At 36.7% G+C, this 25,840-nt stretch overlaps 3 protein-coding genes across 3 annotated transcripts in view; 2 read left to right on the top strand and 1 right to left on the bottom strand.

Moving 5' to 3' along the window:
* myo1d (myosin 1D) overlaps positions 1-2,350 on the top strand; it is a 61,974-nt gene extending 59,624 nt beyond the window's left edge. The window contains exon 22 of the mRNA XM_084433608.1: positions 1,190-2,350. Coding sequence (XP_084289734.1) covers positions 1,190-1,346 — 157 coding nt within the window. The 3' untranslated portion in view covers positions 1,347-2,350. The remainder of the gene's footprint in view (positions 1-1,189) is intronic.
* Positions 2,351-7,264: 4,914 nt separating this feature from the next.
* On the bottom strand, positions 7,265-12,872 carry cdk5r1b (cyclin dependent kinase 5, regulatory subunit 1b (p35)). The gene is made up of 2 exons (XM_084435106.1): positions 12,595-12,872; positions 7,265-11,258 (listed from the first exon to the last, which is right to left on the bottom strand). Exon 2 carries the CDS (start codon positions 11,079-11,081, stop codon positions 10,167-10,169), a length of 915 nt encoding a protein of 304 aa, XP_084291232.1. The 5' UTR covers positions 11,082-11,258; positions 12,595-12,872; the 3' UTR covers positions 7,265-10,166.
* Positions 12,873-14,437: 1,565 nt separating this feature from the next.
* Positions 14,438-25,351, top strand: psmd11b (proteasome 26S subunit, non-ATPase 11b). Its single transcript, XM_084434736.1, has 13 exons — positions 14,438-14,557; positions 16,113-16,214; positions 16,313-16,509; positions 17,156-17,213; positions 17,466-17,660; positions 17,754-17,898; positions 20,790-20,850; positions 21,066-21,128; positions 21,216-21,341; positions 22,354-22,389; positions 22,574-22,625; positions 23,868-24,010; positions 24,090-25,351. The coding sequence occupies exons 1-12, from the start codon at positions 14,467-14,469 to the stop codon at positions 24,008-24,010; spliced, it is 1,269 nt and encodes a 422-aa protein (XP_084290862.1). The 5' UTR covers positions 14,438-14,466; the 3' UTR covers positions 24,090-25,351.
* Positions 25,352-25,840: the final 489 nt, after the last annotated feature.

The following is a 25,840-nucleotide window of genomic DNA, read 5'->3' as shown; positions in this document are numbered from 1 at the left end:
AATCAAAACTCAACTAAACCCCAAGCAATTCGACTAACCTTTCATTCCTGCCTCAACAGGAAGCTGAAGGGATTGTACTGTATAGCTAGTACAATGAGTAAATACAGAGTTTTCACACCCTTGAATAAGATTGTGAATGATAGGGGAGATTGATGCTGGTTGACTGGATCAGCCCTACCACATGATTGGGTTCATTGGGTTGCCATAGAAACATCTGGCGGAGCAACCTGCTGGTACAGTAACTTATGGAGAGTTTATCATCTGCAGGATTTCTTACATAAGCTGCCTGGTAAAGGTCACTCTTCTGAATCAGACTTCTAATTTAGAAGATGTTGGTTCTACTATAATAAACACAAAGATAAAACCTTCATATTGTTAAAGAATTCTTCCTGCGAGTTTATTTAAGGAATATTCTGGGTTTGGTTGGTAAGCTCAATGTTTGACAGAATTTGTGACATTTATTTAGTCAAACACCTACACTAAAAGTAAATATCTTAAAAGATTTAAATGCAGAAATGTGCCGTTTATATTTTTTATAAAAGCATTTACTGTACATTAATTCTTATGTTAAACGTGTAAAAAAAAGGTTCTAAACTTTAGAAGGTTAGTAAACTATTGTTTCCACTAAAATCATGTTAACACACATAATGTTTATGTTGTGTGGCTATACTATTGAAACAGTGAGTATTTTAACATTTACGGATTGGCCTTATTCACTTCCATTGTAATTACCTCACTGGAACCCAGATTTTTGCTTTGTTTAAATAAAACAAGTTGAAAAACTAGTGGAAATTCTATATATATAAATGGAGCTAATGGGTTTTCTAGGTGTAACGAGGCTTTTAGTGGTTAGATCTATTGACTTCAAATGCAGAGTGTGCGTGTGTTACAGTCGAACTTTTAGTTTTCCATTCACCGTTCTCTAAAAACTCAGCCACTCTCGCTCTCAACCAATTACTCTTGTGCTTCATTGATCCCCTAAGCGAGACAGTCTGGTGTAAAATGCCCATCCACCCAGAAACAGCCAACCAGATGAGACAAGCACACAGAGCTCTGTGAACCCAAAACACAAACAAGAACATATGGAGTATTGCAATGACTCTCTCTCTCTCTCTCTCTCTCTCTCTCTCTCTCTCTCTCTCTCTCTCTCTCTCTCTCTCTCTCTCTCTCTCTCTCTCTCTGTTTCTAGTGAGAAGAGGAAGCTACAAGTGAACATCCTCAGCCCCATTCACTGCAGTATGAATGGGAGGAAGTGCACTGTCATTGTGGAAACCAAGATCAACCAATCACAGCCAGACTTCACCAAGAGCCGATCGGGATACATTCTCTCAGTGCCAGGCAACTAGAAGGCCGGGGATCCCAGACGATCCCTTTAACAGGACATTGACAGCAGGGTATCTATTTTGTGCTAGTCAAAACTTTTGAGTTGAACCTCAGAAATGAAGCCATACCAAATTTACCTGAAGACAGGCATGGCAGAATATTTAATTTAATTAATCCTTAAATTCCAAACTTCAGTTTAGATTATTTACAAGATGACAAGGAGGTAGTGAGATAGACCCTCGGAGATGATCTGCTAGACCCAGCTCTGTGTATTTATTAAACATTACAACCAAATGATGGGTAATCATAAATGTAATATTTATGAGGACCAGGATACGAAGGGTTTTAAAAGTATCTTGCTTGTGTTTTGAGGTTTTTCCTTGAAAGGGAATATGTTGGTTTTTGATCATTGCTTCTTGCAGGATGAAGAACAGCTCTGCTTGTGTCTCGACGTATTGCACAGATCATAAGCAGTCCTGTGGTTGCTGCTGAATTTGATCAGATGTTCTTGAGCGGGATGTGTTGATCATATCCTTAAACTCATCAGCTGCTCTTAGATGAGCGTTAAACTTTCTCGTAATTTAAACCATTCTATTTTTCTGCATATAGCTGGTCATTTATAGCACGTTGTATACGGATACGGTCATATTTGATATAGCTTATGTAATGTACTGTATGCACTATATATATAATGTAGGTAGGCGGAGAACTGTCATTTATTCACATATTTCACATATCTTGGAGTAGAATCAGATGGGGCGGCACAGAGCAGGAAGTGATGGCGACTGTTATTTTCAATTGCCATTTTATGAAATAATAGACCCTGCTGCCAATAGTGGTCCCTTTAGTCCTTCACTCACCCTCACTGGTTTATAGCAAAAAAAAGTCATTTCTGTACTGATAAAGCCATTCAAAATTTTGTTTAAAAAGATGTTTACAAAGACTGAATTCAAAGTAGTCGCCATTTTACACGCCAAAAATGCCTTTGTCACCAAAAAACACAAGATAATAAAAATCCTCCAAACTCTTAAGTCATCATTTTTGAAGAACAGGCAACCAGTTGTTCAATTAGGTCAACATTGAATAACGCAGCAAACAGCAAGCTCTGATATTACAAATTTGCACATTTATGTGTATAAATGTGTTCAAATAAGAGAGAAAGAGAGCAGTACTGATTCATAGAACAAAATCAACAGAGTTCTGAGTGGAAACTCCCAAGATGTCTGACCCAGTTTGAAGCTTTCGCAACTGACAAAGAAAGTGCCAAACTAAAAACTGACTGCTGTTCTTCATTTCTAAGCAGGTGTTTGCATACATTTGTTTTCCCATAATTGTTTTATTGTTTTGTTCGTGGCTAGTAGCTAGAGATCTTTTTTTTTATCAGTTAATTAGGATCGTTTCTCGTGGCCAAAAATATCACTAAGCTTCTATCAGTAGTGTCAGGGATGTTCCACTGCATGCGATAAAAATGGAGTAAAGTGGATTCGATGGCGAGTTTTGTGTGAGCCACGACTACTGATACGTCCTAGATAGAATATCTATTTGAGCAAGTGATTGGCCGGGCTGCATGTGAGCGATGATCACATAATCTCCATTTTGCTTTATTGCTCATGTCTGCTTCAAACAGGTGCTCCCTTTAAAATGCTTTTGCATTGGACGGAATATTTATGTTTTCTCTCTACACTCTCTCATCCTCTTCCTCAGTCCCTGTTCACTCTCTTGACTATTAGCCTGGATTGGTAAAGTGTGTCAGTAAAAGCATGAACACACAGTACTGTCGGACAACCCCGTTTCTTACCTCAATAGTTAAAAGCAAGGAGATAAATGGACTAACAGCATTTTCTAAAAGTTTTAAAGGTCTATTTTTCTTGAATCAAACACTAAATCTGAAACGTACTGACAATGTGTAAATGATCTTTTACCTTGATAATAGGAGTTATATGATTGTTCATTTGCATACAATCCAGCCTATTTTGTGCTTTGTTCTGGCAGTGATAGACATACAATATATGACCATTTTATAATATATAATAATTTCTTTTCTTCTTGTCGTGATCCCCAGTGATTCCAAGTGCCGAATAAATTCAGTTCCCAGATTTTTTTAATGTTCTTTGTTGTAATTTTACCTATTAGCCTGATCTGATCAAATGATGTGCCTAATTTTATATTTCTCTTATTTAATTAATATATTTTAAAATGTTTTAAAATGTTGGAATGCTTGGACCAAATCAAAAAGGGAATCCAGTTTATAGTGTTTGTTTAAAAATAGCTTTTCATATGTATATTAATGCAATAATTAACCATTAGTAATTTACAGAAATGAATATTATTATATGGAAACCAAACAAGTACGCTTTAAAAACTAATTATATTGCATAGAAATCTTAGTACTGATTTATCATAAGTTTGTTTTTTTAATCAAGTAAACGCTGTACCAAATATCTGCTCGTGAAAATAAACATGCCCTTGAAGTGTCTACTCCGAGGCTTTTGCTCCATCACACTGATATATTGTCATTATTTCATTGATTTGCCGCACATGGCTATAAATCCAGGGAGAGCAGCTGTTTGCCGCTGGGAAGTTGATGACGACGATTGAACCTGTCAATCTTTTCGGCTGTGGGCGTGGCTACAGCAAATCCACTGACAGCAATCACACTACGTGGGTATTTTAATAATAGTTCTTAAGTTCATGATGGAGATCTAGCATGTGTATGAATGATCTTTATTACTGTTCTGAATACAAGTCACCATGAAAATAAAATTGACAATCCTTAAGTTTATAAGGATTACCCAATTATAACTTATTTATCCGTACACATCATTTAAAATTTAAAACTCATGTTGGGCGGGACAACTTGTCACTCAAATGACATCACAGCAATGGCCATCTACGATCCAATCACAAAATCAAGTCCCGCCCTACATTTTTTCTTGTTTGCAAAGCCATTTCAAACCCTGTTTACACCTGTATTTAGGGTACGTTTACATGACAACGATGTGCTGAAAACGGAAATGTTTTTTTTTCTTTGTACTGATGACAATGTTATCAAAATGATCCCCGTTCACACGGATCTGTGAAAACGACTAATAAAGCTGTATTATGAATGTCAGACAAGTATTTGGCGACGTCACTTTGTAAAGAAAAACTATGCGCCCGCTCACATACGCATTCTTTTACTACAGTATTACTTTATCTTCTGGGTAAATTTCTTCTTCCCAAAGCCCAAACCCATTCACAGTAATCCCAATTTTAGAATGTTCTCCTCTGATATAAAGTCCCTTTTTACTTCCTTTAAGAAAATGTCAAATCCTTTTAACACAAAGGCTTCGAAAACATATCCTTGAGTCTGTTGTGAGGAACCTTTTAATGTTTCATGAGAACAAAATGTTATATTGTGTTGATTTGTGTAATTCTTGTAACCACTTGTGATGATGTCCGTATGATGTATAAAAAAAGAAGCTTATAGACTAAACAAGTAATATGCATGTGTATGATGTCACCATTTTCAAAGATTCGCGTTTTTGTAATTTACACGGAGATGAAAAGGGTGTTTTCAAAAGTTTACGTTTTCAGGCCAACAAACCGCTGTTGTCGTGCACTGTAAAAAATTTGTAACACTCCCAAATCAAAAATTTCAATTGACCGATAACATCTACATTTTTCAATTGGCCCAAGTGAAAATCTGTACATTTAATTTTAGAATTTACAGAATTTCACTTGGGCCAATTGAAAAATTTAGATGTTATCGGTCAATTGAAATTTTTGATTTGGGAGTGTTACAAATTTTTTACAGTGTGTAAATTAACGGCCAAAACGCATAAAAAGTCTTCCGTTTTTAGTTGAAAATGGTGTCATGTAAATTGCCCCTTAGTATCGTCCAAATGTAAACAGGGCCTCAGATATAGCCTACCTCACAATAACACGGTGCAGGTATGACATCACTTTGTAGGCCAAAACGTGGAAACGAGTTAGCATTTTAGCTCTTCCGGTCCCATCGTCCCAAAGTCGATGGGTTTTTTGAATAAGGTTTTTGTTAAATGGCTGAAATAAGGTCTGTGTTGAACACAAGCTCAAGACACTTTCAAGTTTTACTCTATGTCATAAAATACATCAGTATTAGTCCACTCGTGATTTTTTTTGAAGCTGTAACGCGTCTTGAAAAAGGCTATTGATAACAAGTGACTAAATGGGACGACAGAGCCAGTCGAGGAGATTAAACGTCATCACGCCGAAATTTTAAGCTCAGTTCACTTTTACAGCCTTGTTATGTTTATAATTGTGCTCTCATACACTATTCTAACTCAAACTTTCTGGGAAGCTGATGGTGACGTGGGAGTAGTTTATAGCCTACCTTTAGCTTTTTACTTATGGTGACTGCATTTAGGCTTCAAAAGTCATAAAAGTTGTGTTCATCTATGATTTTATCTTGATGGGCAAAACGTGTAAGTATCATAAACTTTTGTTGATCACAGAGCTTGTTTTTTACGATAATCCAAAATCCCATTGGGTTTTTGTCGAGGGAACCAGTGTGATGCTAACTGCCGGTTGGCCTTCAAAGTGACGGCAAACCTGCACCACTCTATAGACCTTATGCACCAGAGAAACAAGGGCGCCGCCATCTTTGGAATATTGTCTTTTAACTTCCGTTTTGCGGTCGCTCTGTATATTTATATGGCATTTCTGTCCAGGAGTAATTAGCTTTTTAAGTGGATTTACTTAATGTAAAGTTAACGAAAGTTATCATGAGGACTGTAATGTTTAAAGCAGATGACTTAACAAATGTAAATCGACCGGGAAGATTTTAAAACGAGCCGTTCATTAATAAACACGCAAAACGCTGTGAAAATACAGACCGGAAGTCAAAAGACAATGAGCGCAGCGCTGAAAAGGGGCGGAGCTACATAAGGTCTATAGGGAAGAAACGACTATTATTCTAATGAATCGGTTCGTCCTTAACAGACCTTTTTGGAAAGGCCAAATCATTCTGGTGAACTTGGGTGTTTCGAATCTCTACATTTTTTATATATTTTTTCATAGGTCTTCGACTCATATATAGGCTACAGTGTATCACCTGTGATGCTGTTAATCCCTAATTGGGTTTGTTCATTCATTCAAAAACCCACATAATATAATTATAAATAATAGTAGATTTTGATATAGAGGCACAAACTATTCCTGAATATGTGCTCAAACGTCTTAAGACGTCTAAAAAGTGACACTTCAACATTATGATTATATTGCTATATACTGTAGTTAAAATGGCGCAGACTTATGACTCCGCTGTTAAGCTAAGGTTAGTATTTAAAAATAGAATGCATTTACTGTAAATCATTTTTTTGTTTTAGTGGTATCCATTATAGTAGGGAAATGTTACTGTTTAAGAAGCTATGAGTATTCTAACTAAACCGATCTATGATAATATGAGACCACATAATTGAAAAAAAAGGATGTTATGTTGGTAAACTGACAGTTTTCATGTAGCTAAGCTGCAGTAACAACCTATGTGACTAGGTACAATTTGGAGTCCAGCTAAGAATTACAGTTTTTTTAGTTTTTTTTTTTTATTTCAGCTGAAACCTACCTTCCTCAAACAACCACACAGTGGTGTATCTTTAACGATCAGTGCATTTTATTTTTTATCACAGTACAAAAATAAATAAAAATAAGCAGAAACAAGATGCAAAAATGTACAGCGACAGATTTTCGTCTTTTTTAAAAGAACAAAACCCCTCCCTCCCGCCCGCCTGTCAAACTCTAGCCCGATACTATAGAGTCCTACCCTCTAATAAGCACGGCCATGCTCTGATCCTAGAAAATCAACATACACACGTCACATTCTTCGATACAAACACATTCGCTCGCACTCGCACGCTCATGCAATCCTTTTTTTGTAACACTGTTTTCAGTTCTACAAAGAATTACACAACAGATACAGAGAGAGTTTGACAGGAGTTTTTTTACTTCTCTTTTTTTTTAAAGTGTTTTACTTGGTTTCAAAGGACTACTCTGTGATGCAAGTGAAAAAAATGGCACATTTGTTGTGGGCTGGGGGCAAATAATAGCAGGCAAGCGGTGAAATAGGGCTCACCTACTTCAACCCCCACAACCTCAAACCCCTGCGGTCTCCTCAGACAAATAGCTCACAGAAAAGTGCAAGTCCTGTATCCAAACCTCTCCTGGCACGTAAAGTCACATAAAGCAATGCAGCAGGGCGAGCAGTCGCACAGAATCCATCCATCCCACTTTCATATCATGAGAAGAACAGGCTTTTGCATGAATTAACAGAGACATAATAATGTTTGCTTATATGACTGTCACATTCTTTTTTTTTCTTTTTCTTTTTTTGACTATAAAGAAAGAGATACATAACTACTGAAAGAAAGCATGCACAATTTAGCACTGCTGAGATGTTTTAAAGTGGGCAAATAGATCATATAACACACAATCCCCTAATATCCAATGTCCAGTTTGATCGATGTCATCAATATGCCTGCAAATGTCAGTTTGTAATATTGTTTGGTACTTTAATGTGAATCTGATATCTGAAATATGTTGCTTATCTCCAGAAATAGACCACATCTCATCCAATTTAATGCCCGGAGCTTGATGCCGTCTGTGTTTGGCACGTGTTGTCATGGGATAATCACTCATGATTGCTTTTGCAGTGCTGATATGTAGAACATCCCAACAGTACTTCGCAGAGAAATTGGTTTCAGGTATGTAACCTCGATTGAAACCGATCGTCTGTCACTATGATGAATTACCTTGGTGTTTCTCAGATTTGAAAATGGTTTTAAACTAAGCTCTTATAAGGCGTTATCGCCATGAATAATGCATTCGAATGCAAATGTGCATTAACCGTAATCTTCATTCTCACCAAAAGGTAGCCATCAAACTAATTTCTGCACTTTTTTTTTTTTTTTTGTACAACACGTTACTAAAATCTCTAAATGCAAGAGAGAAATGTGTGAAAATAATTAATAAATAACAATAAATTACGGTTCCGATAGATACTTGTTGTTGTTAATGACAATCCTACTGTTCCAAACTTTGCCGCCTTTGGTATGTGTATTTAGACCTACATGATTTCCATCAAAGGTATGGCACTGTTTTTTTGATACATTTACAGGCTTTTCTGTACAGAAGCCCCCTGTTGAAACTAGTCTGTGTATAAAACAAAATGACAAAACAATGGCTCATCGAAGCAGGCATAGCAAGATAAACTATTTTTGTTTTGTTTCAGATTTCATTCCCTAAACACATATACAGTCGCTTAAAAAACTCAAAGTACTTAACTTCATCCAGGTTGTGTGTGCATTCAGATGAATACAGTTGTTTTAAAAAATGAAAAAGCTTCAGAGACGTAAACCACAGGAGAGGTCTGTTTAACTCTGTATCATGGATGAAAATAAAGTAGGTCTTTCTTACAAATGTGCTGACAACCTCTCTTCACCTTCTATATCAACAGCCACTGTGCAATGCTGGCCTCAAAGTCATTTCCCTTTATTCTTTGTTTGTGGCTTGCGGACATTATGACGCTCTTCCCTTTTTGCAATTGGCTGTAACAAATAATTTGCAACAGCAATGTGTTTATCATTCAGTGTGTGTTCGGTTTCATGGACATAGGAGTGAATCAACCTCCAGTTCTATTGACAGTGGTGGCAAAGTTCTTGGTGCAAAGTGTCCAGAAGTCAGCTAGACAACAGCTGGAGTCCTGTCCACATTCATGGTTGTGTTGTTCTTTTTATCTCGTTGTGTCTTTTGAAGTCTTTTCGGTCAGTGCTTTTAAATATTCACTACTTTAGAGCGTTTAGTCCACTCAAGTCTGGCATTTTTTTTTTAATTCAGGTCCAAAATTACCCTATTGCTAAAGGTAATGAAAGAATCACTACTCCTTTTAAACAACATTAGCATCACCCATTGCTTCCTATAATATTTATGAATGCGAATAATCCACTGAAACATATCCCATTAATTAGTCCACCCATGTAGGGATAGTTCCCCCAAAAATGAAAATTCTTTCATTTACTCAACCTCTTTCTTCTGCAGAACCCAAAAGAAGATATTTTGAAGAACTGTTTTCGTCCACATCACTCTTAAAAATAAAGGTTCTTTATTGGCAATGATGGTTCCATGAAAAACCTCGATAACACTTTATGTTGATGGTCCCTTTTGAACATTCAGTTGGCTATAAGTAACTTTGCAACTACATGTCAACTAACTCTCAGAGTATTACAAAGTTTTCTGCTAACTATTATGATGGTTCTCAAACAGACATTCTACTGACTATAAGTATCTTTGCAACTACATGTCAACTTATTCTAACCCTACCAGTCTACTAATGCTCAACTAACACTCTAATGAGAGCTGATAGACATGTATGTGCAACGTTACTTATAGTCAACAGAATGTGTTAAAGGGACCATCAAAATAAAGTGAAACCAAAACCTCTAACACCAATTGAACATTTCCATTACACAAAATGTTCTTTATAGTGTAAAAATGTCCTTCACACTTTTTAGAAATTGGTCTTTGAGCATCGTTCGTCTATGGCATCGCTGTGAAAACCCCCCATTGGAACCTTTATTTTTAAGAGTGTACAGTTAAAGTCAATGGGGTCCAAAACAACCCTATTGGACCCCATTGATTCTCAGGACTAAGAAACACTGAGACATTTTTCAAAATATCTTCTTTTGTGTTCCACAGGAAAAAAAAGAAAGTCATACAGGTTTGATGACATGAGGGTGAGTATATTTCTCAGAATTTTCATTTTCGGGTGAACTATCCATTTTTTCAAAATGCCAGACAAGAGTTCCACCAAAGACATCTCCAGATCCTCCTCACCGGTCCAGGCCGATGAGCAGACGACTCCTTTCCTCCTCCTTCTGGCTTTCGTTTTTGAGGTCTGCAAAGACCTGGGTGAAATAGTGAGGATCCGAGTTGATCTGCAGCATCTTGGCGCTCATCAAGTTGATGATGGACAGACAGCGGTCCCAGAATGTCTCCTTGGAGGTCTCCACCAGGAATGGCTTGAGAGGGTATGAGATCTCATTGCCCATGTAAGAGTAAGACAGATAGAGGCAGGTCAGCAGGACGGCCTGCAGCTCGTGCTCCGTGGCCACCTCAGAGGAGACCACGTCGCGGCAGAGCATGTAGACGAAAACCACGTTGGCCGGGGTGATGAAGCCCTGGTCCTGCCAGCCCTGCAGCAGCAGAGAACGGTCCACGCTGCGGAGCCACAGCACGGGGTCGGTGGGGGAAAGGTGCTTGAGCCGATAGCACCTCCGGCAGAGGAACTCCCCCAGGCAGCGCAGTAGCTCGCTGGTGGAGGCTTGGACAATCACCCTCTTGGGTGTTCCGGGAACAATGTTGGAGTTGGAAAGAGGCGCCTTCTTGACAGAGGAAGCCGTGTTATTGGAGTTTTTGGAGCCTTGGTTTGATGGACTCGACTGGTCCTGCGTAAAGGACGAGAGATTTGCACAAGACTGTGACTTCTTGAGGTTCTCATTGTTGAGGTGAGAAACATTGTTCTGGTAGTTGGTGTTTGGCTGCACCTTCTTAGACCCCTTTTTCTTGGCCGAGACGGCTACTATTCGTTTCCACGGCAGTACGTTGATGAACGGGTGCCGTTTTAGGTTCTTGTCTTTGGCGTTCTTGCTGTTCTGAACCGCCGTGTAGTGGCCCACAGTGGACGGGCCATCCTCGAACAGGGCGGCCTTCCGGTAGCTGGGTGAAAGCGATAGCACGGTTCCCATGATTCCGGGAGCGGGTTATCTGAATCTCAAGGTTAGGGGTCAGCTAAAGAAGGTGCCAAACTGGAGCCCCACTGCTTCCTGAGACTAGTTAAATCTGTAAGACATCCAAATTTAGGTTGGTGCTCTATTTAAAGAAGAATGATGTCTGGATGGATGAGGACTCTGTCACTGCAAAGCCTGGAAGACAATAAAAAACATATATAAATACATATTAAATTGGCACATTTCTGATAGCAATAGTATAAGTACGTATTTTGATTGTAACATTTTAGCATCACAGACTTTTTATATTGCAGCTTGCATGTTGTAGGCCTATGTAGTATAATGTTGCAATATAGGCTCTCTTCAGATTAAAAGATGTATTTTTAATATGATATGAGTACATTTTATCTTTATTTTATTGATCTATTAGTTGCTATTATATATTTCTTGTATTTATGATGTTGAATTTGATATGTTTTATTTTAGCTGGTCATCAACAAATATTCTACCTGTAGTGCCCTAACAACAGCGATGCTGCATGTTAACTTGGCAATTGGGCCTTTTGTTTCCATTAAAATAATCTTAAATGATTAATGTTAAGATGATTGGACAATGGGTTTTCTCAAGTGGCAAAATATTTATCTTAGGTCAAAATGTCCGTATTATTGAAATATAATTGATATTTTTGTAATCTATTCTGAACATGTGAACCTAATTGCCTTTTTACTTCAGATGATTTACGACCATTATTTGTGTTTTTAAATGTGACGACAGTACTAGCCTATACTGTTTTCTTTATGTCGAAAACAGGCCTCATACAAGCATTGTGTCGTAGATTCAAGTAAGATGCATGAATTCTTTATTTCTTGACACGCACTCAATAACATCCACACAATAACATGCGAATCCTTCGTATTCAACTGTACATTTGGCTAAAATAAAACATTTGATTTATCTAGCTCTACCGCACTTAAAACAATTGACACCCCACGTATATAGCCTATAGTCTGTATTTTACACAGTAAACTCAAACCCGCCAATGAACATAAATAAAGACATCGCCATCATGGCAGAGTCCAGTGTTTACTGCTCTCTTGTAAATACTGATCCCACTGTATCACCGTTCGTAAATCTGAAATTAACGGGACCTCTATAACAGCCTCATTCTCGTTCAGTGCATGTTTGTAGATTATTTAACAAACGAAAAAGAAAAAAGGAAGAAAAAAAAAAGAAAAAACTTTCGTGTCGCCACTATAATGCATTTGTTGCTGAAATATGTCAGCCACTGTCCAAGGTTCTGAAAATTTGAGATCCTCCCTGCGATGTTTACATGAGCACGAGAGATAACCGACACTGATTTTCATCATCACGTCAATACAATTATAAGAAAGAAAGATCTACAAAATAAATGTTTTCCAAACCAGCTTACAATTCCTCGATAAATACTGTAAAACCTTGAAAATATGACCAATAATCAACCAAATATAACATATATGATTACAGAAGCTTCGATGAAATGCAGCTCACTTACAGGAATCTGCTGTCCTCCACGATGCTTTGGCAAAACAAGAGCCGCAGTAATGGCTGTCTGGGTTTATCCTTGATAAACTGCGCATCAAGGAGATGCAGAATCGGCCACACCAAGTAAAAGATTTAATTTCAAGATTGTCAGGACGCCTAAAATCTAATAAAAATAATAAGCTTTTAATCAAACAAAACAATCTTCCCGTCTTGTCGGAGGTCTCTGTAGGCGCTCCAGAGGTCTGGGGATGCTGGATGTCTCCTTTGGTTGGTGATGCTGAGAACTGTGAAGCTGTGCTATTGGTCCACACCAGCAGATACGGGATTTAGGTTGATGTTGTGCTGTCAGAGACGCGCGCACTGCGTCCTGCTATTAGAAAGCTTGTTCTCGAGCGCCTCATTGTGGTCTGTTTCTCCACTGCCCCGCCTTCGTGCACCTGGCAATCACAACAAATCACAGCCTAAAGAGAAAACTAATAGGCTATTTATTTAGAATTATATGCATCCAAATTCATTAGTAGGTTAGGCTATACATTTAGCTAGGGCCTATAAAAATGTATAGCATATCCTCTAACTAAATAAACATATTGTAATATTGTAAATAAACAAAATTTCATATTTATTTGAATGTAATGTATAGCCTACTTATTTACATACATTTTTAAATATTATTTAAGTTAATTAAATGGTCTCGTATAACATTGTTGCTCAGGAGGACTGACTGATGGTGTGCTACAAGTCATGTCGGACAGATCTTATTTACGAGTTGAACGCGCCCCACCATAAATACAAGTCATAAATACGATTGGGAAGCCCGGGATTTTCTTTAAGCCTCGAGTTTACAAGTTTGGGGCGTGAGGAACGTGTCGGAATAAGATAGCACACATATAGGCTACTTAAGATGTCTGTTAAAAAGCACCTGCTGTATAGCCTAACATCTTTAAAAAGTCCGTTTTTCTAAATCATAAACATCTTAAAGACGTTTTTTAATTGTCTATTTAACATCTGACAGGAAATGTCTTTAGAGACGTGTTGCAGATGAGCTACAACTGAAAATACATCTTCTGGATGAAAACAGGCACATCAAATAGACGTCTCTGAGATGTACGTGCTATTAGCTATAGATATCTAGCATTGTCAGGCTTTTTTTATTTACAACAAAATGTGACTTGAATGCACTTGACGTAAATATGACTTCCGAATCCCTTATAACTCATAAACATCCCAGGAGGACTTAACGCACCATAACTTTTCAAATAATTGATACACAGGCTGATAGTTTAGGCAGATGTTTTGCTATTCCCTTCTGGATTTGATTACTATATTTGTTAGACTAGGCCATGTATGTTTGTTTCACCATGTAGAAAAGTCACCATCACACTTCAAAATACATAAATCTCTATAGAAATGATTTTTGATTCAGAAAAAGGCATTGAATTTCACCCTTAAACAAAGCAATGCAGGATGGTCGATGGCATGACGGTAGGGTCTGTCACCACCTACTGACCATAAACAACAACAACAACAAAAGCAAATTCTCTAAGCAGTATGGTAGCCTGCTAAATTAAATCATGATCTGAATAATAGCCTAATAATATTTACAATAATTATGATTAATATTTACATTAATTATAATAAAACATAAGTCAATTTAATCATGTAGCAGTTGCTTTTATTTACAGCAACTTACATATGAGAAAAATAAAAGAAACAGCAATGTTTAAGATGTAAATGTTTTAAGTGCTGCACCTTGCTCTAGAAAACGTAAAGGTCAAAAGACTACAAACCCCAACCTACAACCGCACGCACGCACGTACGTATGAACGCACTTCCGGGTGAGGTCGCAAGTGCTTGTGGGCAGTGAGATTTTTGAATAGGGAAGATGGCAGCCGCGGCAGTGGTGGAGTTTCAGAGAGCTCAGTCTCTCATTAGCACAGACAGAAACGCTTCTATTGACATTTTACATTCAATAGGTAAGGCTGTGTTTAAATTATTTTATAAAACTTTACTTTTCACTCTGCGTACTTTAATGCTTCAGTATTAGGAAGCTAAGGTACCATGAGCCGGTGCTGCGGTGCTGACTCACTGTACTGTGTGTGTGTGTGCGCGCGTCTCAAAACATAGTAAGCTGCCTCCGCAGACAGCATTTCTAGACGTTATGGCGACATTCGAACTTACGAATCGAGCATAGAACGAAGGCAGCTTTTTTATGGTTTCATATGCGTGCTCGAACATATGACTCGATCGTTCGAACGCGCCCCCGATTCCCTAAAAGAACTGTCTAGGTAGGCAGCTAGCTGCGTTTTGAGACACAGCCCGATGTGTATGGACAGTTAGCTGCACTATTAGCCACCCTTCCAGGCCAAGGCGCATTTTAACACATTTATCTGGGATTTATCTTAATTTTGTATTAATAATAAGCTCAACCGATGACATTTTATTTTGAGATTCACTTTTTTTGACAATCTTAACTTGATGAACTTGACGCGCTTCATACCAACCATAAGACAATCTTTGACATTTGTTTTTGATGTCGTAACTTTGACTGAGATTTCTTTTTCTTTTTTTGGCTGCTGAAATCCTAAATTTTTTCGTAAATATATGAGCTTTCTGTTTACGTCATAACACGCATTCTTATTTTAAGCAGTTTGGTACAGTAAAATCAGTTACTTTAGACTAGTAAAAACTTGTGCCGACTATTTGCACTCCTATGTCTGTCTATCTTTGTCGACTCCAAGACCCAAGTTTCTTTCGTTTCAACCTTTTATTACTATTTTCTTTTTCCATGGCGCACATAATGACAAGTTGGTTTTCAACGAGTTAACGTTACCTAAGATCATTAGACATAATTAATTTGTTATTTTTACGATGTTTTTCTTAATTATGATTTTTTTATTCAGAACCTTAATTCGCAGAGACAACTTTAACTACTCATTTGTAGGTTGATTTCGCTGAAAAGTGTAAATATGGCCTTATCAAAACATTACTGTTATTTTTTAAAGTTTACTTTTTTTCCCCCTCCTTGATGTGTACGAAAAAGAAAATTAAAGAAAACAACTAAAGATTACAACAAGAACAAAACCATTACCGATAACTGTTACATGGTCTTACAAGGAGTCAGCAACTAGGCCTATGTGATACAATTAGAAATTGTGGTGAAACATTACTGTTATTTTGAGCATCTTGACAAGCCCAACATGGCAACAGTGACTCAACCAATGGCATGAGGTAGCAGTTGGGGTTATCTTTTTTCCCCACCAATGGCTGATGCATTGATTAGCGAAAAGTTTTCAGTCAACACATTTGATGTCAAAGACGAATATATATTTGTGTGTGTATGTAGCTGTTTCTGACATCAAATGTGTTAGACTGAAAAAACTTCTAATTTTATATTTTTATGTATATCTTTAATTCTAACCGTGGCTTATGAACAAAAGCTATAGGCCAATTACTTTCTATTGATGGGAGGCTTAGGTGGGTTGGTCTTAGTTACCGCTTAACTTTGTTTTTTTTTTGTTTTTTTTTCAGTGAGACGGGATGTCCATGAGGATGATGAAGAGGCGGTTCGTGTCAAGGAGCAAAGCATCCTGGAGCTGGGCACTCTCCTGGCCAAGACGGGACAAGCTGCAGGTGACGATCAACATACTGGGGCCATTCTGTGCCTGCTATGGGAATTTTTTACTTTGTTTTGACACATCATCATCATCATTCTGTATGTTTTGTTTTAGAGCTTGGAGGCCTGCTGAAGTTTGTGAGGCCTTTCCTGATCTCCATAAGCAAGGCAAAGGCAGCGCGGTTGGTGCGCTCGCTCCTGGATCTATTTCTGGACATGGAGGCAGCCACGGGCCAGGAGGTTGAGCTGTGTCTGGAATGCATTGAATGGGCTAAAACTGAGAAGAGAACCTTCCTCAGACAGGCCCTGGAGGTAAACTGAGCATCAGCTTTGAACTGTCAGGACGATTAGAGCTACTACATAAGCCAATGATTAATATAAAATGGGTAGTTCAAACTCTTAAGATCTGACTGGATGCCATAAAAGTGCATAAATATGCAGAACTGTGACATCAAGTGAATTGTATATTACTGTGGCAAAAAACAACAACATTTAACACATTTTATAAAAGCAACAAGCCATTCCATATATTACAGTGTTTTTGGAGCTTTGCATTGTCTTATAACACACCTCAAAAACATTATTTTTGGCCTTATTTCTTTTACTTTAAGTTTATTAATAATATAGATATTTTTTTTTTAATGTGTATATGAAGAGTTCAGATGCAAAAGCCTCTAAGTGCCATCTGAAATTTTCTTCTAGAATGATCATTTTTATCAAGCTTGTATATTTAAGTTAAATAATTTCACTTGACCTATTAATTGTCATTTAAGTGAAATTACTTAACTTAAATATACAAGCTTTATAAAATGTATCATTTTAGAAGAAAATTTCAGATGACGCTTAGAGGCTTTTGCATCTGAACTCTTCATATATTCTCAATTAAATTAATAAATGAAATTTAACTAGCAGTAGACCGCTATATAATTTATCATTATTCCTTGCCATTTTTTGTCAGGCTCGACTCATTTCCCTCTATTTTGACACCAAGAGATACCAGGAAGCCCTTCATCTAGGTAAGAATAATCTAAAAATATATGTATTTGGAATGATATCCAGAAGTCAGAGCCAAATAATAAGAAATTATCAAAATCATGTTTATTTAATCACTTTTTGCTCAAATTCTTGTATGATTTAGAAAATGGCAATATAAGCATTCTCAATAGAGCTTTCTGTCCTTTGGACCCTACTGTATATCTCAATTTTTGTTGTACTCTGTTATACTTTTGATGTACTTGAACATTATAAGATCTGTTCTTTCCCCTCAGGCACCCAGTTGCTGCAGGAGCTGAAGAAGATGGATGATAAAGCTCTGCTGGTGGAAGTCCAGCTGCTAGAGAGTAAAACCTACCACGCTCTCAGCAACCTTCCCAAAGCCAGGGCTGCCCTCACCTCAGCCAGGACCACCGCCAATGCCATTTACTGTCCCCCAAAGCTCCAGGCAGCTCTTGATATGCAGTCAGGCAAGTCTCACTTCTCTTTTTAGCGATCTACAAGTGCGTTTGAGATTGGACGTGTACTTATTGATATGTGACTTTTTCGCCCTTTCACTCCAGGTATCATCCATGCAGCTGAGGAAAAAGATTGTAAAACTGCCTATTCTTACTTCTTCGAGGCTTTTGAGGGCTATGATTCCATTGACAGCCCCAAGGCAGTCACTGCACTGAAATACATGCTCCTCTGCAAGATCATGCTCAGCTTGTAAGTGTGATAACCGCTTGCATTTTATCCCTGTTTGTGTGTGGGAGGCCACAGGATAATGGAACAGTTATTGTGTTAGTTACGCCAAGCTCTGTTATGTAACGCAGACTTTCTAACTAATACTTAGGCTATCATTTCTTCTGTACAATCCATCTCCATAATGCATCGCCTACGCTTAATGACCCGTGTAGCTAAAATACAGAAAGTGTAGCATGTATTAAAAAAAAAATCATTAATAATACACTACTGTTCAAAAGTTTGGGGTTGGTAAGTGTTTCTTAATGTTTTTAAAAGAAGTGTCTTATTCTCCTCAAGGCTGCATTTATTTTTTATCAATAATACAGTACTAGTGATGCTCCCAAATGATTTTTTTTTTTTTTTTTTTTTTTTACCGAAGTACCGAAATTAAAGTTTTCAATTACCTGATAACTTAAAACTAAAATAATGTTTAATAATTAATCAAACTTATTTAATAATCAACACTCAAATGGAAGCTGAGTTGTATATAAACATTTAAATTGTTTTTATATCGACTTTTTAATTATGATTGTTTCTATTCCAGTTTGTTTGGTGGCTGTAATAATAACTTGTTTTCACGGCAGATTTATTCCAACAAGTATTAAATAATGAAATCAGGTTAAGCAAACATATAATAATATTAAGCTAAATGCTTCTCTAGAGTTATTTTTAGTTATTAGCTGTGTCTTTGTCCCTCGTATACTCATTCACTAATCTCTATATAGTGTATGGCATTTGAGTGCACTCTATATCAGTGTTGCTCGTTGCGCCTCCTGCGGCTCGCCATGCTTTAATTTGTGGCTGGCATGGCGGAAAATAATACTTTGATATGATCATGCAGTCACTACAGATTTTTCATAAAAACATTAGAAACAAGTAGGGCTATAACATAACCCATTAAAAACTCAGTGTCAGGTCTACTACAAATAATTTCGATCGAATTGAAAGGGGTGGTTTATTCCTTTTCTAATCCGATCGAAAGAACATGTAAACTCTTGATCGGATTGAAAACCGAAACTGAAAGGACGACGTATGACGCGTGGAACGAGCTAGCTGTTCTTCCTGTTGAATAAAGTGTCATATAAATGAGTGTCCCTTCTTTATAAAATTTCCTCCTTTCACTGCATCTGTGAAGTGGAGCAGGACAACGTCCCACCAGTCCTTGTTTCGGATTCTGATCCACAGACAACTGGGTTTGGGGTGCTGGGAGGAGCATTTTTACTGCGTGATAAATACAAACAGCACGGCACAATAGTTCATATGTTCATAGTCTCTGAATTATGACCAGAATGGATAAATATTAAGTCTTTTTAAAACAAATAAAGGTAACACTTTATTTTACAGTGTCCTTGTTACATGTACTTACCATAGTATTAACAGTAAATTATGCATAATTACATGCAACTAACCCTCAACCAAACCCTAATCCTACCCTAACCCTATAGTAAGTACATGTAGTTGCTTATTATGACTCAGTACTTAAATATATAATTACACTGTAACAATGACACCTTAAAATAAATTGTTACTCAAATAAAGAACCAATGTAGGAGAATGGTTAAGCGCAAACAGCGGGAAACTTTGTATATTTGTGCAGTGTGCGGCATGTCAAAATATTTGACAACCCGATCACGTGTTAAGCGTTCATGGAAACTACAATACATTCAGATTCATCAATCGGAATGGTTAGATACATGATGGGCTACTGTAGAAAAAATAACTTAAGGCCATTAAATATATTCTTGGATGAATATATTCTGGAAATCCTGCTTTTTTGTCATTTAGGGAAATCATCTTGTCTCAGTTACAAATTTGACTGGTAAATCATAAAGAATGGGGGTTTTTTTCCCGCCCTTTTGTATTTATTGCATTGCATATTGTATGTTCAGGTATGACAGATTGATAAGCAGACATGGTATTTATGACTGGATTTAACTTTTGATACTTTGCGTTTGCGGTAATTTTGGCTCTCCTACTGACTTTGTCCTGTCAGTGTGGCTTTCATGATAAAAATAGTGAAGGCCACTGCTATATCAGCAAGGAGTGAACGAAATAAAGTGAGTGAATTCGGACGCTGACGTATACGCTGTGCGTCGGAGAGCTGGAGCTGTCACAGAAACATATAGTGATAAAACTACTTTTAGCTTAAATGTAACTTACTTTAGAAAATATTAATAGCAGTAACAATCATAATGACTTTATAATGGAATTATACATCCCTCTGTGCCAGCATTGCGGTTTCATCGATTGTATATATTAATACAATAAATATTAATTTGGTTTGTCATGCTTAATTTGTGTATTTTTTTTAAATATATTTATTATTTTCAGTTCTTGAAACTCTCCCGAGCACCGTTTTGCCTTCAGAGATGATGATGGTCACATAGTGCCCTCAGGTCACCATTATGATTACATTACTCAACCTACATATTTATAAATCGAATATTTTTAAATCATCCACTAAATTATCATTTCTTTCTTTGTGTTATGAGTTAACAACAATGCCACAAATTAGTAAAACACGTTAAATTGAGTAAACCCCTAAATACTATGTTTAAATAATAGTAATAATAATAATATATAAATCAAAAAATTACTTTATATAATTTAATTTAATTTTAAAATCATCTGTATAATATTGTCTCTATATTTTAATGTTAATCAAGTAATGATTAATAAATAAAATCAATTAATCGCACTCTCAGTCCTCTCCTTGTTGAATTTTTTGGGAAATAGGGATTCAGCAAGTGTACATAGGATGTACCCTCGAAATCAGAGTGCATTGTGGGTCTAAACGTGAACGAATGTAGGAAATTAAGTTGTTCACTCAGAGCGATTGATTAAATGAGACATTTTCTATTGTTTTCTTCCAGGCCAGAGGAGGTACAGGCCTTGATCAGTGGCAAACTGGCTCTGCGATATGCTGGGCGACAGGTAAGCTCATTAAAATTCCAGTGTCTTTTTATAGATGAAATGACTGCTTACAAACAAATGCTCAACAGAAGCATTTCATGGTTCTTCTGTGCACCAGGCTTTTATGTTTGGCCTTGTGCTTTTAACAACCTGTTACACATCTGACAAATCTTTTTTTCTTTTTAGGCAAGTGCTCATTTATAGTTGTGCCCTATAATTTTTGTTTTCTCCATCAGACTGATGCACTGAGATGTATAGCACAAGCCAGCAAGAACAGATCATTAGCAGATTTTGAAAAGGTGAGATTCTGACTGATGTCTGTGTATAATTTTTCAACGGTCGTCTCTGTCATGCTCAGCTTTCTGTTTGCTCTTTCACACATGAAGGCCCTGACAGAGTACACTAAAGAGCTGAGGGACGACCCAATCATCAGCACGCATTTGACCAAGCTTTACGACAATTTGCTGGAACAGAACCTCATTCGGGTCATTGAGCCTTTTTCCAGAGTACAGGTAGTGTGTGTGTCTTTCATAGATATTTTTAGCCTTAAGTGCATCATTTAGTTATTTATTGTAAATATATTACTTTAATGCTGCAGTCCGTAACTTTTTTGGGTTAAAAATTATCCAAAATATTTTTTTTAGCAAGTACATAACCAGCCAGTGTTCAAAACGATCTGCTTGCTTGATTCAAAACGGTAAGCTTGTAGTAATGTTTTTAATTCCAGTGGTACTGGTGAATTTCCGTGGGAAATTCGAGCATGTCACTGCGCCACATCTGTACACATAAAGGAGTCTCGGCTAGTAGGCCTTATTGTGTGTGAGGATGTTGAAGGTGGAGATTTATTGCCTTTTCTCACAGCACTTGATATAATTAAACTTATCAATTTGATGGCGGATCGAGAAAGGTTCAAACGACACTCACCAGTGTAAAATGAAGACTTCGGAGTGGCTACAGAAAAAAAGAGACTTGCAACCGGGCCCATGCGAAAACAAGGACAAATATCGTAAGGGCATTAAATGTAGTCATGCAATGCTGATGTTGTTAACATTAACAATTTGAGAACAAAGTATAATTTGCACGGTTTGACGTGATATTAGCGATCGTTAATCAGCGCGATTTACTGCAATGCTTTTTTTTTTATTAGTTGGTCAGAACAAAAGTGAATGTTACTTACTTGTTCAGATGACATTTTGCGGTGAAAATTCTTATGTTGGTCATACTTCCAAAAAGTAGAATCTGTGATTCCGAATGACAGGATCCACACCGGCGCGGCGACTGACAGACGCACATTCTCCTAAAAACATTGGATTCATTGGGTTGCCGAGGCACAACCCACATAAAGTTGATAATTCCGCGAATAACTGCAATAACAGATTTCGAACAGAGAAGGCGACAAAGAGGAAAAACTACGGACTGCAGCTTTAAGAAATTCAATATTTTATTTAAAAAGGACCAATATATATCTCTGACAACTCTAACAGATTTTACTATGATTTTTATGTCCTTTTCTCTCTTTTCAAGATTACACATATAGCTGGTCTCATCAAACTCTCAAAGGTACGAACTATTCTTTTCTAAGATTTTCACTCTCATACAGAGTATTGTGTATAGCTTTAAAGTAATATTAGCGTAGGAAATCACAATGCCTTTAATGTCACCATAAACCAAAAATATGACAAACTATAACATGAAACAATCGCTAAAATAAAATGCTCTATCTGTTATTTGTTGTGGCCCACAGGATGATGTTGAGAGGAAACTGTCACAAATGGTCCTGGACAAAAAGTTTCATGGTTAGTCTATCTTTTTTGTCATTACCTTTCTTTGTCATTTATCTTTTTGCATTTAGAAAAAAAAAGATTTTATTGCAGAGCATTACAAAAAGTCGCAACCAGTCCAAGTAAAAATTACAAAATGTTGTAGTGGTTTTTGCAGACATCTTGTACCAATAGTGCTTATGGGTGACTGAAGTTCAGCCTGAGATGTGTACCGATACCATTCCCCCTCTCTTCCCATTAATTTTGTGTCTCTTTCTGCACTATATAGCTAAATTATCTAATGAAAGGATATTCTTTTTCCCGAAAAGGCTAGTTAATGTTATCACATTGGACTAAAACCTACTGACTTGACTCACACAGGATATAACAACTTCCCAAAAATGTTTTGATCATTTCTTTTGTAGTATTTTGTTTCCCTCTTGTGGTGTTCCCGGTCAAAAATGACTGGCCTACAAAAAATTACTTATAAATCTCTCGGTTTGCTATGTTATTACCAAATATTGTGTTCAGTCTTCTCAACTTTTCTTCAATTAGGACAGGTTTTATATTTCTTATTGGAACTGATTGATCGATGGACTCATTGACTGTTTACGTGTGCACCAATAATGTGATTATTTCCAATAATCAATGTAAAGGTACAATTAAACTACACATTTTGTTTTATTGACTTCCATTAATACGCATGCGATGGCGTCAGACCGGAACCGCAAACTCATGCAAAAAGTTTTGCATTTCGCTGTGTTCTAAAGTTTACTTTGGTGAACTCTGACCTGTGAATTCGCATCACGTGAAGACGTGTGACCAGTAGAAGATCGATGTCACGGCTTGACCTCTTGGCTGAATTAAAAGAATGCACATTTCTGCAGTAGAGTAGATTGTATATTTTTACATTTTGAATGTATTACTATTTGTTATGTGCTGAATTCATAAAACGGCTTATTTAATAAATCAACAGCCTATTGGCTAATCTTCAAAATGTTTGTTTGTTTAATTTTGGTTTTATCTATTTTTTTTTGTTTACTCTGGAAAAAAAAATGCTGTTTTAATTAGAGGTCATGGACATATAGGATTTAGTTTATGGCACTCATTAATTTCTATAGTATCTGCAAACAGTGATTGACTGTCGCACAACTCTGAGTGAAATTCACTTCAAGGCTGTAGTATTGATCTGAGCTTACGCACAGTTTTTGAGTGAACAAAGTTGTCTTAAGCTTATTCACCGTATGTCTTATGTCTGTTGGATTTCTACTATTGCAGGCATCCTTGACCAAGGTGAAGGAGTGCTCATCATATTTGAGGAGCCGCCTGTGGACAAGACTTACGAGGCAGCTCTTGAAACCATACAGAACATGAGCAAAGTTGTGGATTCACTGTACAACAAGGCTAAGAAGTTAACATAGGTGAGGTGTTAAATGTCTGTCTTCAGTCTGATTTCATAAACCAGTTTCTAATGTGTATTTGTGTTTTCTTCTTCGGCAGAATAAACATCAGAAGCTGCTGCTGTGTGAAATGGTTGTATGCGTGTGAGTGCCCGTGTGTATGTGTGTATGGCCAACATGTGGAACTTTTTTTTCACAGCAAAAAGGGACAACATTGAGCAAGATCTACTTGTTCCCCAGTTGAGAGTTTTTAATGTTTCTTTTCTTTCAAATGGACAATTTCATCTTTCTGATCTTCTGACCTTTTTGTTGTTCTTCTCTGTATCTCTCAACGGCCAACACAGGCCATCAGGGAATGTTGTACAACTACAATAAAATCCTAAAATGTCATGTAGAAATGTATAGCTCTTCTACATTTAAAGTTTTTTAATTACAGCAACTTTGTGATACAGACTCCTGGTTTCGGTTGTCGATGGTTCATCGGTTGTTTGCTGTAGTGCATATCTTTTTTTTTCTCATTTTATGGATGCACATTTTATCTGATTGTTGTAGGTGAGGGATACAAAGGAACTTGCCTGTAATGAAGAGGCTCTGTAATAAGCACAGTTGCCAATCATATTACCACACTCACTAGAAAATTTAGTATGATCAAGGGTATTGTTTGCTGTTTACTTTTACAGTATACCTACCGTCTTTACGGTTTTGTATTTACAGTGTACTGTTTGCCAAGTTAGGTTGGTTATATTAAATGGCCCAATCATACAAAGGTTTTAGTCATCTTTGATTAAAAGTTCATTTTCCCACTGTACTGAAGTTTATTCTTTTATCGTTCAATAATTGTTTCCCCCGATTAGTATCTCAATGCAAACTCCATTTCTAGTTTGCCAGCAATAGACCATTATATAAGTTAAATACTCGCAATATTATTTTAAAATTCAATGTTTTGTACTTTTTTTTTTTAATCTTATCGATTTTCTTGTAAATGTATACTTTCACACATCCTTTGCAAAAAATATATTTATGTTCTCATTTATTCTGTTTAGTGTGCAATTATAAAAGTTCTTATGGGAGAATGGTGTTTTTAAAAGACTTTAAAGTCCAGTGTTGATTTGAGAGCTTCCTGCATGTGATTGTGATTGATTTGTAGTGGCAATCTAGCGTTGATCAGTCGGTAATTTAGTGAGAGAATAAACACTTTGGAAAGTAAGGTTTTTTTTTTTTATGGTCCACAAATGTCCACTATCAAAGCTCAACATTTCAAGCATTGAAATCTTGGTAAAAGGCATATTACAGTTTGAGGAAAGTGACTGTTTTATTTTTGTATGAGTTGGCCTGTTCACTAATTAAAGTGTTTTGATTACATTTACTGGTTTTGAGGGAAATTATCCTTCTCTTATGTGTACATGGGTATAAATACAGGGCAATTTCCCTTTATGTGGAAGTATATGCACGTTTGTTATGCAATGTGTTTTCTTGTGATGAAGTATTAGGGGATTTTCATATCAAATACTGTACATTAAGATGGAGTACTAAATCACAAGGACTTTAGTTCATGAGAACTTTATAAAATTACCCAAAATATTGTTTCTAATAAAGAAATATTAATGTACACCCCTTTCAAATAGAAAAACAATAACCACATAATTTATTAGATCCTCAAATGAGTTAAAAAATTCACTGGAAAACCTTTTTTAGTCAGTTGTGTAACTGACTGTTTTTAAAATCAGCTCAGATTGCTATATTTGATAATTGTTTTTATCAGTTCTGTTAAAATTTGAATTAATATTACCATTTCAACAGGCTGCCAACGGTACTAAACCCAACCTGATCAAATTATAATAGTATTATGGT

Source organism: Rutilus rutilus (genome assembly GCF_951802725.1).
Source record: "Rutilus rutilus genome assembly, chromosome: 16".
Classification (NCBI taxonomy): Eukaryota; Metazoa; Chordata; class Actinopteri; order Cypriniformes; family Leuciscidae; genus Rutilus; species Rutilus rutilus.
Note: the sequence above shows the minus strand (reverse complement) of the source record. Positions and strands in the feature narration are given on the sequence as shown.